Source organism: Prunus avium, chromosome 3 (assembly GCF_965620075.1).
Source record: "Prunus avium chromosome 3, drPruAviu1.hap1.1, whole genome shotgun sequence".
Classification (NCBI taxonomy): Eukaryota; Viridiplantae; Streptophyta; class Magnoliopsida; order Rosales; family Rosaceae; genus Prunus; species Prunus avium.
This window is the reverse complement of record NC_142286.1, coordinates 34,646,886-34,659,801: the sequence shown is the minus strand read 5'-3', so window position 1 is coordinate 34,659,801 and position 12,916 is coordinate 34,646,886. Positions and strand designations below refer to the sequence as shown.

The window sequence follows — 12,916 nt, the reverse complement described above, 5'->3', positions numbered from 1 at the left end:
TAAACTAGTAATTATATGTGCTGTTGGATTAATCCAATGGTCTTTACTAAAACATGACCTCATTTTTAAGTCCTTAGAGCATGTCCAGCCTTGAGCCAAGACTGGGCAAAAGGCCCCCTAAGGCAACCCAAGAGAGCTCCAGCGGGAGAGAAATGGCCCGGGCAAATGGTGGGTCCCATCAAACTGGGCAAGCCCACGGGCAGATCTTGCCTGGGCTGCAGCCCGAAGGCGCTGATGTTACGTTGACGTCAGCGAATAAAAAAAATTCAAAAAAATCCAAAAAATTTTCAATTTTTTTTTTTATAAAAAATACCAAAAAATTATAGATATTTTCCCTATAAATACATAACAATTTTATTCACTTTCTAAATTGTTTATATTTTGTTGCATAATCTTCTTTTTTTCTTGCCCTTGCCCTAGCCTTCCAAAGGTGGAACCAACTAAGGCAAGGCTGACACTATTCATGTGAATAGTGGCAGCCCTTGCCTTGCCTTAGCCTTCATGGGTGGACATGAGCGACACTGGAAAACAAGGAGACGTGAAAAACATTATTGAGGAGAGAGAAATAAGGAGGAAAAACTAATATAATTATTTAAAACTGATCCACTAATTTGGTTATTCTAAACCATTAATCTAAGGGTTAAAAACTTGTGTCATAAGTTGTGTAAAAAAATTGGTGCCATTGATCTTGCACCATATTATATATGTTTTTCAACGATCCGAACCATCTATTTTTCACATCTTCATTCTGAGATCATCCTCAAAAAAATCATGCAAATTGCGAATCATTAAGGCATCTATAATTGAGACCGACAAAATCATTAAGGCATTCACTGAAATACAATGCGGAGTGGGCCCTACAAGGGTGTCCCTCAAATAAGTTTGTTTGAGGGACACCCTTGTAGGGCCCACTCCGCATTGTATTTCACTAATACAAACCGTCTATGTTTTAGATAATCATTCAAAGATCATCTCTACAAAAAAAATCACTTGAATCCGATATCATTTGACCACTCAATTGTGTTATTGAAATTTTAGTACTTTTTTGAAGCACCGTGTTCATTGATTTTGTAGGATACAATTGGATTGTCAAAAGGGTTTCCGATTTGTCTAATTTTTTGCAATGATGATCTATGAATGTAGATTTAAAAAATGGATGGTTTGGATTGTTGGAAAAAAATTCATAGGGTACCCTAAAGGGTGTCCCTCAAATAAAATTATTTTAGGGATCTATCAATATAAAGGGACTGTATATATATATATATATATATATATATATATATATATATATTTGACCACTCAATTAAATTTTTGAAATTTTACTACTTTCTTGAAGCAATGTGTTCATTGATTTTGTAGGACGCAATTAGATGTCTAAATAGTTTCCAATTTGTCTAATTTTTTAAGGATGATATATGAATAAAAACTTGAAAACTGGTTTGGATCATTGGAAAAAAAAAATTGTAAGGTACCCTAAAGAGCGTTCCTCAAATATAAAATTATTTGATGGATTCCTCAATAAAAGGGGACTGATATATATGAATAAAAGATTGTAGAGAGAAAGACAAGAGAATTTGTTTTATCAACTTCAATATCATTCATCTTTGGCGCATACATAATCACAACCCATAAATACACTAAATACAATTATTAATACATAGGTACTCAAAGATAACAGAATGCATGTCATTGTACTCAAAGCTATATAGTTTCTTTAAATCAACAAACTTAATGACATACTCGATCAACAAACTTAATGACATACTCGATCAACTTAATGACAAACTTAATGACATACTCGATCAAATTCAACTTAATGCATATTTGTGTAAATATAAAACGGATTAAATACGTTCAATTAAAACAATCACAATTAACAATAAGTAGATTAAAGGACAAAGAAAGTCTGGCCTGTGAACCTAAGAGAGGCACGATAAATGTTGTCTTAAAGCCGTAGACGCCTTCATACGTGTAGGTTATGGCGGTGCCTACAACTCCAAGATACAACCCAAAAGCCTCATAGGATCTCTAGTCTGTTATGCACGCCAACGGCAGACGAGTATGCCAAGTGTTGATCGATTGCCCAGGAAATAGATAAAGAGAATTGTAGGAGATGGAGAATGATGAGTGTGATTCAAATATAGAGCATGAGAGTAACAGAGAATTGTTCGTTCCCTATTATGTCTAAGGAGTTCTTTATTTATAAGACTCCACAAACCTTTTTAATAAAGTCACGTCTATTGGGTCAACAAATATGACTCTTAAAATAAATAATCATTACTATTAAATATATAACAATAATAATAAGTTTTGAATTTTAATAAAATAAAACAAAATAATAAATAACTAACAATCCCCCACAAGATTCAAAACTTCAAAAGGAATAGCCAAAATGAAAAACAAGTAAAGATGAGGAACTTGGGCAATTTGTATACCGTGCAATGGGTGTAGGTGTCTTCCGGACTTGAACCTACACTTAGTGTGAACAGCTTTCATCTGAAGGAATCATAGTGAACTATGTCTTGAACTAGACCCCTTTGATTCAAATTACAACATGTTACACATATGGTATCGATCCATAAACTTGGTGCAGGTTAGCGCTATTAATGGCCATGCGCTTAATCTTCATTCTCATGAAAGTTATTAGAGAACAACCCAGTTCTCACAGTTGCGGCCTCTTGACTACTCTCACTTAGGTGAGTCCTCCAACAATACATGTGACTCGTACCCTGCGAGAGTATCCTTGCCTTGAAACTCATTTTTGGTCAACGGATCAACAATATTCTTTTCAAACTTCATAAAATCCAAGGATACAACTTCCTTATTTAATAGGCTTCTCACATACTTATCTAACTTGAATGTTCATTTTCTTATTTTTATGAGCTTGTCTTACTAAATCTATGACAGCCTTATTGTCACAATGAATAGAAAAAGCTGGTATGGGTTTGTTCACAAGGGGTATCTCAAGCAAAAAATTCTTAATCCATTTAGCCTCAATGCATGCAGTATCAAGAGCTATAAGTTCTGACTCCATTGTACTCCTTGAAATTATTGTTTGTTTCTTGGATGCCCAAGATATAGCTGCTCCTCCTGACAAAAATACATATCCTGAAGTAGACTTTACATCAGAATTACCTGTAATCCAATTGGCGTCACTATACCCTTCTACTACACAAGGAAAACCTTTATAACATATGAGTAATCCAAAGTTCCTCTCAAATACTTGAACACTCACTCTAATGCATTCCAATGACCTTTACTTGGGTTTATGCGTATATCTGCTCAATCTTCCTACAACATTAGCTATATCTGCCCTCTTTTTATTTGCAATATACATCAAAGATCCAATCATTTGTGAATACTTAAGTTGAGACACAGGCTCACCATTATTTATCTTTAAGCTCACACTAGGATCATAGGGTGTTGAAATCGGATTGCTATAGTAAAATAGTTGAACTTTTTGAGCATTTTCTCAATTGAACTAGATTGATCCAAAGTAAAGCCAGCTTGTGTTCTTTCTAACTTCATTTCAAAAATAATGTAGGCTTCTCCTAGATCTTTCATATCAAACTTCCTTGATAGATAAGACTTAACATCTTTCACAATTTTCAAATTTGTTCCAAAATAATGATATATATCATTAACGTAAAGACACAATATAACACAATCTCCATCACACTCCTTGTAGTAAACACACTTATCATGCTCATTTATCTTAAAATCATATTCTAAAATGACTTTGTCAAACTTTTCATGCCACTGCTTAGGAGCTTGCTTAAGTCCATATAAGGATTTAACCAACTTACATACCTTATGCTCCTGACCTTTCACAATAAATCCCTCAAGTTGCTCCATATAGATTTCTTCGTCTAAGTCTCCATTCAAGAACGCTATTTTAACATCCATTTGATGAACTACTACGTTATGTATGGAGGCTAATGCTATAAGGGTCTGAATAGTAGTGATCCTAAGTGTCAAAATAATCAATTCCTTTCTTTTCAGTGAATCCCTTGACTACTAATCTAGCCTTGTATTTGTCTATGCTTCCATCTGGCTTCAATTTTTTTCCAAACATCCATTTACAACCAATTGGTGTAGTCCCAGGTGGTAAATCTGTTAATTCCCAAGTGTTATTTTGTAAAATAGATTCAACCTCACTATTTATCATCTCTTTCCAAAACGGAGCATCTATTGAGATCATAGCTTCTTTATAAGTTGTAGGTTCTCCCTCAACCAAGAATGTATAAAAATCATCTCCAAAACTCTTTTCTACTCTAGGTCTCTTACTCCTTCTAGGTTCTGCTTGAGGCTTTGCTTCATTTACAACTGGGAGACTAGTACTAGTTGAGGCTTTATCAGAACCATTATTAGATCTATCTACTACTTGCTTATGAATTCTAGTCTTGAAAGGAGATATGTCCTCAAAGTAAGTTGCATCCCTTGACTCCAATATTGTATTATTAGAAATTTCACTTATTTCAGAATTTATGACTAGAAACCTATTGGCACTACTATTATGAGCATAACCTAAGAAAACAGAATCCACAGTTTTTGGTCCTATCTTCTTCCTCTTAGGTTCAGGGATTGCAACTTTAGCCAAACACCCCCACACTTTCAAGACTTGAAGATTAAGAGCTCTCTTCTTCCAAACTTCATATGGAGTAGTGGTGTTGTCTTTAGCAATAACTTTATTTAATATGAAACATATGCAGTCAAAATTGCTTCCCCCCACAAATTGTCAGGTAATTCAGTACTCAATAACATTGCATTCATCATGTCCAATAAAGCCCTATTCTTCCTTTCTGCAACTCCATTAGATTGTGGAGAGTAAGGTGATGTCACTTGATACCATGCTATTCACAAAACACACTGAGATCATTAAGAGTATATTCACCACCTCTATTAGACCTAAATCTCTTAATTCTCCTTTCTAATTGATTTTCTACTTCAGTCTTGTAAACTTTGAATTTGTTAAATACTTCATCCTTGGTCTTTATCAAATAAATATAACAGTACTTCGAACAATCATTTATAAATGTCACAAAATACTTATTTCCAACTCTAGTAGGTGGCCTATTTGAATCGCAAACATCACTGTGTATAAGCTCCAAAAGTTGGGTATTCCTCTCAACAGACTTAAAGGGTTTTTTAGGTTGTTTAGCTTGTACACAAATTTCACACTTGTGTTTGAGGTTCAAGGCTGACTTCGGAACTAAGTCTAAATCCATCATCTTTTTTATTTTCATCAAGTTTATGTGTCCCAACCTTCCATGCCAAACATTACTAGATTCCATATTGAAAACTTTAGGATGAATAACCTTTGAAGATACATATAACTTGAACAATCCTTCACTAATAAAACCTTTACCAATAAATACATTATTTTTGGTTATTACAACATTATTTGATTCCAATACAAGTTTGTAGCCTTGCTGTACTTAAGAAGATCCACTAATTAAATTTCTTCTAACATCAGGTACATGTCACACTTCCTTCAATATTAAGACCTTTCCAGATGTCATCTTTAGTTCTATATCTCCAAATCCAAGCACTTGTGCGACTGTGTCATTTCCTAGAGTTACATTTTCTCCATTTGATTTTTGGTAGTTTTTGAAAAAACCACGATCAAAACAAACATGTATATTAGCTCCAGAATCTAACCACAAGTCCTTATTTTGATAAGTAAAATTGACAAAAGAATCATACTTAAAATTTGTTTGGGAGGGCTCTTGCTCCACCAGCATATGCACTTGAGCTCTTGAACCAATATGATTTGACTTTGATCCACCTCAGTCTTCTTGTGAAAATAGTCCTTAGCCCACATGATTGGTTCTTCCACAAACAAAGCAAATCCTCTCTCTTTCTTGATTCTTAGTATTTTCAAAATTCCTGTTTTGGTTGGTTTGTCTATCGTTAATGAGAGACCTCATTGATTATTTGTATGTAAGATTATTATAGAAATTAATGAAGAGCCTTGGACTTTTCCTTGATTTGGTAATTGCATTGTAAATTAAGTACCATTTTCCAAAACATGATGCCAGATGGACAAATATGATGGCAACAATTTTCAATTGAATTACAAGCGTTGCCATTGTCTTCCGCATCTCCTTCATCCGAAAATTCTCCCCAAATTTTTTACCAAAAAAAGAAAATAAAATTTTATGGCGACAATTTTCAATTTAATTCCTTTACACCAAATGCGAATCTTCCCTTCCGTAAATTAAGGGTTGAAGTGAATTAAGGTTTATGTAACATCGTTGAAGTGAATTAAGGGTTTATGTATGACACAGACCCTTCACGAGTTGACTTGGCTGACTTGGAATGATCTGGTTTATCAGGTAAGCTTGTTTGCCAATTTTGCTTTTGTGCAGCCATGGACAACAAAACCAACCAAAAGTTTTTAATGTCTGTTATTTTTTTATGCCTGTATATGAAAAACCATGTTTGCCTTGCAGCTGACACCATCACTGCAAACCAACCTCTCTCTGGAGATCACACCATTGTCTCTGCAGGTGGGGCTTTTGAGCTGGGTTTCTTCAAACCAGGTAATTCTTCAAACTACTACATAGGCATCTGGTACAAGAAAGTTTCTGTTAGGACCGTAGTGTGGGTGGCAAATAGGGAACAGCCAATCTCTGATAGATTTTCTTCAGTGTTGAAAATATCAGATGGTAATTTACTTCTCTTCAGTGAGTCCAAAGGTTCAGTTTGGTCCACAAGTGCGACCTCCACCACCACTATCTCAGCCTCAGGTTCTGTAGAAGCAGTTCTTTTAGACAATGGTAACCTTGTCTTAAGAGCTGATGGATCTAGTGCTAGTACTAAATCAGAGCCTTTATGGCAAAGTTTTGATCATCCAGCCGATACATGGCTACCAGGAAGTAGAATCCGATTCAACAAAATTACCAAACAACGCCACCAGATTCTCACTTCATGGAAGAATTCAGAGGATCCTGCACCAGGTCTTTTCTCTCTTGGGCTTGACCCAAATGGATCATTTATCATACTGTGGAATATGTCTCTACAGTATTGGACTAGTGGATCATGGGATGAAAATTCAGATACTTTCAGATTGGATCCTGAGATGACGCTTAATAAGGTTTTCAATTACAGCTATGTTACAAACGAAAATGAAAGTTATTTTACCTATTCTCTTTATGATCCTAAGAGAATATCTCAATACGTGATGAATACCTCAGGGCAGATTCAGCAACTAACATGGTTGGAGACTACCAGCAAAAGGCAATGGAATTTGTTTTGGTCTAAACCAAAAGTTTATGCCTTTTGCGGACCATTCAGTAGTTACAATGAGAAATCCTTGCCTTTATGTAGTTGTTTGATGGGGTTTGAGCCAGAGTCACGTAGGGATTGGAGTTTGCAGGATTATTCAGGTGGGTGCTCAAGAAAAACCAGCCTGCAATGTGGGAATGCTGCCGGTGTTAATGGGACAGAAGATGGGTTTCTAGAAATGCCTAGCATGTCATTGCCTGCCAATGTTGAGGATAAACACTATAGTGTAACATGTAGATCAATCTGCTTAAGTAACTGCTCTTGCATTGCTTATGCTGACGACAGCACTGCTGGATGTTCAATTTGGACTGGAGATCTATTTGGTCTAAAGCAACTTGCATCAGATGACGGTGATGGAAGGACTTTATACATCAGACTTGCAGCTTCTGAGTTTAAGAATCCCAAAAGTAATAAGGAACTGGTTATTGGTGTTGTGGGGAGTGATCATTACTTGGAGCCATCATTTTTAATTTCTCAACTGGATCTTTTTGTTTTCTTTGCAGGTCATAAGCGCTCCCTAGTAATTGCAACAGTCTCAGCAACAGCAGGATTGCTTACAATAATTTTTTGTTATTTCTTATGGAAGAAGATTTGGGGAAAGGGAAGGTACTTTACCACTCTGTCTATCTTTCATATGTTCAGCGATACGGAGTCTAGTAATCCAAACAAAGGATGCTTTAACAATAAGACTGAACAGGAAATATGGTGCTGGAGGTGGAATGAATGACACAGAATTTCCACTCTATCGTTTAAGGAGAATATTAGCTGCAACAAACAACTTCTCTGAAGCTAATAAACTGGGAGAGGGAGGATTTGGCCCTGTTTATAAGGTAACACTTTCAGTCCTATTGAGCTATAAATATGATAGTTTCTTTTTTACATTTCTTAATAATTTCACTCATTACTTCTCATCTGGTAAGGTTGTAATTGTCTTAATGTGTGTCGGATTTTTCTTCCACTACAGGGGATTTTGCCTGAACTCCAAGAAGTAGCCATAAAAAGGCTGTCAAAGAAGTCAGGGCAAGGACTTCAGGAGTTCATGAATGAGTTGAAGCTTATAGCCAAACTCCAACACACCAATCTTGTTAGGCTCTTGGGTTGCTGTATTGAAAAGGAGGAAATGATACTGATTTATGAGTACATGCCGAATCGAAGTTTGGACAAATTTTTGTTTGGTATATATGCTCATCAGTGATCACTGCTAAAATTAATTCTTTGATATTGTTAATTCATGTGACGTCAAATCCGATTACCTTTTTCCAAGATCTTTTCCCATGTTTTCAGAAGTGGTGTAATGCAGTATCTTTCTCTATGTCAAAGATTTTGTTTCAAAACAAAACGGAAAACTATTCACCTAGCTGATTATTCTCCATGGTTTGTTGAATCAGATCCATTGGAAAAAACTGAATTAGATTGGGGTAAACGCTTTCGAATTATAGAAGGTATTGCTCAGGGACTACTTTATATCCACAAGTACTCTAGACTGAAAATCATTCACAGGGACCTTAAAGCAAGTAATATTCTGTTGGATGGATCAATGAACCCCAAAATCTCAGACTTTGGAATGGCAAGGATTTTTGAGATGAACCAAACTGAAGCAAATACCAACAGGGTTGTTGGGACATAGTAAGAACACATGTTTTCCTTCCATGTACAAAACCTGATGCAAATATTAGTCATTGTTATTGCTTACTTCTCTACCTCTACTGTTAATTCATGAGCAGCGGCTACATGTCCCCCGAGTATGCACTCTATGGCCATTTCTCTGAGAAACTGGATGTATTCAGCTTTGGAGTGTTGCTGTTGGAGATTGTAAGTGGAAAGAAGAATGCTTCTTTTTATCGTTTCGAAAATTCCCGAACTCTTGCGGGATGGGTAAGTATTAGAAACTATAGTTCTTTTTTGTTCCTTTTTGAACAAGATTGATGGGTTTTGACGTTGAATCTCAATTAGGCATGGGAGTTGTGGAAAGAAGGCAGAGGAATGGAGGTGATTGATGAATCAGTAAGGGAAGCATGTGTGCCTCATGAAGCTCTAAAGTGTATGCATGTAGGGTTTTTGTGTGTTCAAGAAGATCCAGCTGATCGGCCAACAATGTCTTCAGTTATTCTTATGCTGCAAGGAAATGAAGCTGCATCACTTCCACTCTCCAAAGAACCTGCTTTTTCAATGCATAGGAACTACCCCCGCGCTGCTGTCGGTATCCTAACAGTTACCAGTTTCTCCAACAATGTAATCACCATGAGTATCCCAGAAGGTCGATAGACGTTCAATTCAATAATGTTTCATTGCTTCAACACACTTGAAGTTTGATTTATGAAGGAAAATGGAAGACACTGTGACAAGTGTTGACAATCTGCAATGCAGAGAGTTGGACCAATATCTTTTGATGGGCCAACGTCCTTCATTGGGCTTCAGAATTCAAATTGGCCCAAGTCAGGTGCGTTCATAACCCCAAGCTCGGAGAACGCATAGCTGGTGTAGATGGGCCAACCCGAACCTAGCATTCTTTTTATTCTTTTTTGCACAAACTATCTCATCTTAGCATAGTAAAATACGGGACGAGTATAATGTGTATAAAATATTACGTGTATTATTTGATAATTTTCTTTAAAACGTATAATTTAAAATTCGTCCAGTATATAAAAATTAATTTTATTTATTTAAAGTTCATTATTTGTAGTCATTGTTTCCATAATACGGATAAAATGCAGGAATAAAACGTGTCTTTTTAACAAAAATTGCCGAAAAATCTGTATTATTTGTGCAAATTACCGTAATAAACGAATAATACAATTTCATTTTTGAAAAATCTCGTATATTTCTATGTTTTTGAAAAGTGTACGAAAAATAGAAGTATTTTTTTAAAAAAATACATCATTCCACGTGTAATATGCGGATTTACTAACTAGGCATTTGAGCAAAAGTCTCTGAATGCTTAAAACAATGCTCTAGTTGTATTTAGTTCAATCCAATGGTCGCAAATGCTAACAACTTTAATCGGCCCTACATTTCTAAAGAATTTCATAGAAGAGTTGCTCCATTTTTTCTGGGAAACATGACAGCCGACCCAAAAACCCAACTAGAAAATAGGCTTTGTGCTTTTGACCACATTTTCTTCTTCATTTCATGTGAACACTTACCTTATATACGCCGAATTCCACCCACCCAACTGCTAAAACTGCCAAAGTCAAAAGGGAAAACCGTATCTGAAGTCTTAAGATAATCTGAAATGACAATAGTACCCCCTTCGACACTAGCGTTGAAAGTCAAATAGGAGGCAAATTCCAAACACATCAGTGCCCCTAATAGGACCAATTTTCATTATTTACATGTAATGACAAAAATATCCTTTACAAGTTTCTGAGAAACACAGGAGGCAAATAAAATTGCTGCTGGCCCTTGCAGGTGTAAAGAATCAAAGCCGACAGTAATTAACACACTGTTCCATTGCTGTCATCCACACGGGGAGACCATAACCTTCCTCTTTCCAAGAACCCCCTTCCAATTTCCACCCTCCTTCCCCCTTCCTTCACATGGTATAAATTCATTCACTCTCATTCAATGTTTCCCTCACAAACCCAAAAACCCAATACATCTAAAGAAACAAGAGCTAATTACAATCAATGGCAGGAGTCGGCAAGAGGGCTGTTGATGATTTTGAGGACCTGCTGCCAGAGATGGCTGATAAGCTTGGCGGGGAGGGCCTGATCACAGAGCTGTGCAATGGGTTCCAGCTGCTGATGGACAAGGACAAAGGGGTCATTACATTGGAGAGCTTGAGGAGCAACTCTGCTCTTCTTGGTCTGCAGAATTTGAGAGACGATGAGCTTGTGAGCATGATGAGGGAAGGTGACATGGATGGCGATGGAGCTCTCAACCAGATGGAGTTTTGCGTTCTGATGTTCAGACTCAGCCCTGAGCTGATGGAGGAGTCTTGGATTTGGCTTGAACACGCGATGCAGGAGGAGCAAGATAATAAGAGACGTCAGTCTTGATCGTTTGATTTGTATTTTACTTCCATCCTTTATTCATTTTGGAACTGAAATAGTCTGGTTGAAAAAGGGTTTAGGGTTTAGGGTTTAGGGAGAAATAACAAACACCTTCTTTTGGTTGTAATATTACTTGTTGGTACATTTTCTTATTCGTTCCTCCAAGAACTTTTCTCAAAGCGGCGGACCTAGGAATTTTTCAGCGAAGGTGCAAATTTTAAAAGTTAAGAGCTCAAAAAAAAAAGAGACAACTAAACATCCTTATAATTTAAACAATACTAATGGTATTCATAATTAATTAAAAAAAAAATAACATTACAATTAACCTACAATTGTTGCTGACGAGGTTTCATATCATGAAAACGTCGCATTAAATTTGCATTTCTAAGGAATTGGGTGATGTTAAATTGGTCCTTTATAAAGAGAATTCTCAGTCCCACTTAAATAAGGAATTCCCAAAACCCAATTAAATAAAGAAAACTTAATTGGGTTTTAATTGGAATACAAAAACCCAATTCAGCAAGGAATAATAAATACCCAACTAAAACCCTATAGAAGCCCACGAAATAGCCCAGTTGTTTCAGTTTTTTTTTTTTTTTTTTAAACCCTGGTCCAAAACGACATCGTTTTGTTCATACTTCATTAAAAAAAAGAGGTCGCGTGCTGCGCGCAGCAGCCCAGCAGCCTAGCAGCGCAAGTTCACTTGCGCATTTCATCGAACAGGTTCAGTGCGTGAGCAGAGGTGCAACTCCAGCAGCTGTAATGGAGTTTTCCAGAGACCGAAGGTGCAAGTGCACCTCCTTGCGCCTGCACAAGTCCACCACTGCTCATAAGCCCTTTTTCAACAAACTAGACTCGTTCACGGTATTTTTCTTTATTAAAGAATGCATAAAATATTTATTTGCACGAGGAGCATGAAGAGCACTGCAGGCTGCCGCTGCGTTGGATTTGCTGACTAAAATACTTTAACATTTGTCTGTTATATATGATAATGATGTGGACCAGTTAAAAATTAAAAGTTTCACGACGGTGCCATGTTTCTGTGGCCGGTGATGGTTCAAAAATTAAAATTTGTTCAAGGCATTTTGTTATTTTTTTCCAATAAGTTTGTTCTTTTTTGGTACGATTCTAAATAAATATTGAGTAAGAAAGTCATGTTTTCTGGTAAAGAAGAATGACTTGAGACGTCTCCCAACCCGTAAACTATTAGTATGAGGAGATAGGTAGTAAGATCAAGAAACTTCCATTAAATAATTATATATATATATATATATATATTTGGCCAGTTGTACCAAAGAAATAATAAATATATTTGGTCAGAACTTGCATATATAATATAATAAATATATGTAACATCTTATTGATATCATATCCATTTACATATATATACGTATCTTCGCGGAGGCAACGAGTACTTTAGAAAAATATATATATATCCTGTACTATATAGTCATTCAATGAATCCAATATACAAGCACTTCATCTAGACTTCAACCCTGGTTGTCACGTTGGATCCATTGTTACTTGATTGCATGCACCAAGAGGCAAATTCACTGACACTGAGGAAATTTGGAGGAACGTCGCCATATCCACAACCTTCTGCGATTGAATTTAAAAATATTTTGTGCGTTTCC

The 12,916-nt window shown here is 36.2% G+C and overlaps 2 protein-coding genes across 5 annotated transcripts; both read left to right on the top strand.

The window, feature by feature from the left end:
• Positions 1–6,079: 6,079 nt before the first annotated feature.
• Positions 6,080–9,939, top strand: LOC110754437 (G-type lectin S-receptor-like serine/threonine-protein kinase At4g03230). 4 transcript variants are annotated; one of them, XM_088250881.1, is made up of 8 exons: positions 6,080–6,338; positions 6,456–6,545; positions 7,794–7,896; positions 7,988–8,120; positions 8,255–8,465; positions 8,679–8,916; positions 9,015–9,165; positions 9,244–9,939. In XM_088250881.1, exons 4-8 carry the CDS (start codon positions 8,010–8,012, stop codon positions 9,553–9,555), a joined length of 1,023 nt encoding a protein of 340 aa, XP_088107007.1. In that variant the 5' UTR covers positions 6,080–6,338; positions 6,456–6,545; positions 7,794–7,896; positions 7,988–8,009; the 3' UTR covers positions 9,556–9,939. The 4 variants fall into 4 exon arrangements, with proteins under 4 accessions (XP_088107007.1, XP_088107005.1, XP_088107006.1 ...); XM_088250879.1 differs by lacking the exon at positions 6,080–6,338 and adding an exon at positions 6,654–7,697 and having other exon boundaries at positions 6,345–6,545; XM_088250880.1 differs by lacking the exon at positions 6,080–6,338 and having other exon boundaries at positions 6,345–6,545.
• Positions 9,940–10,844: 905 nt separating this feature from the next.
• LOC110754473 (calcium-binding protein PBP1) lies at positions 10,845–11,484 on the top strand. The gene has a single exon (XM_021955541.2). The coding sequence runs from the start codon at positions 10,917–10,919 to the stop codon at positions 11,286–11,288; it is 372 nt and encodes a 123-aa protein (XP_021811233.1). The 5' UTR covers positions 10,845–10,916; the 3' UTR covers positions 11,289–11,484.
• Positions 11,485–12,916: the final 1,432 nt, after the last annotated feature.

Coding starts and splice junctions, on each gene's coding strand:
- LOC110754437 (XM_088250878.1), top strand. CDS start 6,374: ATGGACAACAAAACCAACCAAAAGTTTTTAATGTCTGTTATTTTTTTA. Junction 8,121..8,254: donor GATTTGGCCCTGTTTATAAG/GTAACACTTTCA, acceptor CTTCCACTACAG/GGGATTTTGCCTGAACTCCA. Junction 9,166..9,243: donor CCCGAACTCTTGCGGGATGG/GTAAGTATTAGA, acceptor AATCTCAATTAG/GCATGGGAGTTGTGGAAAGA.
- LOC110754473 (XM_021955541.2), top strand. CDS start 10,917: ATGGCAGGAGTCGGCAAGAGGGCTGTTGATGATTTTGAGGACCTGCTG.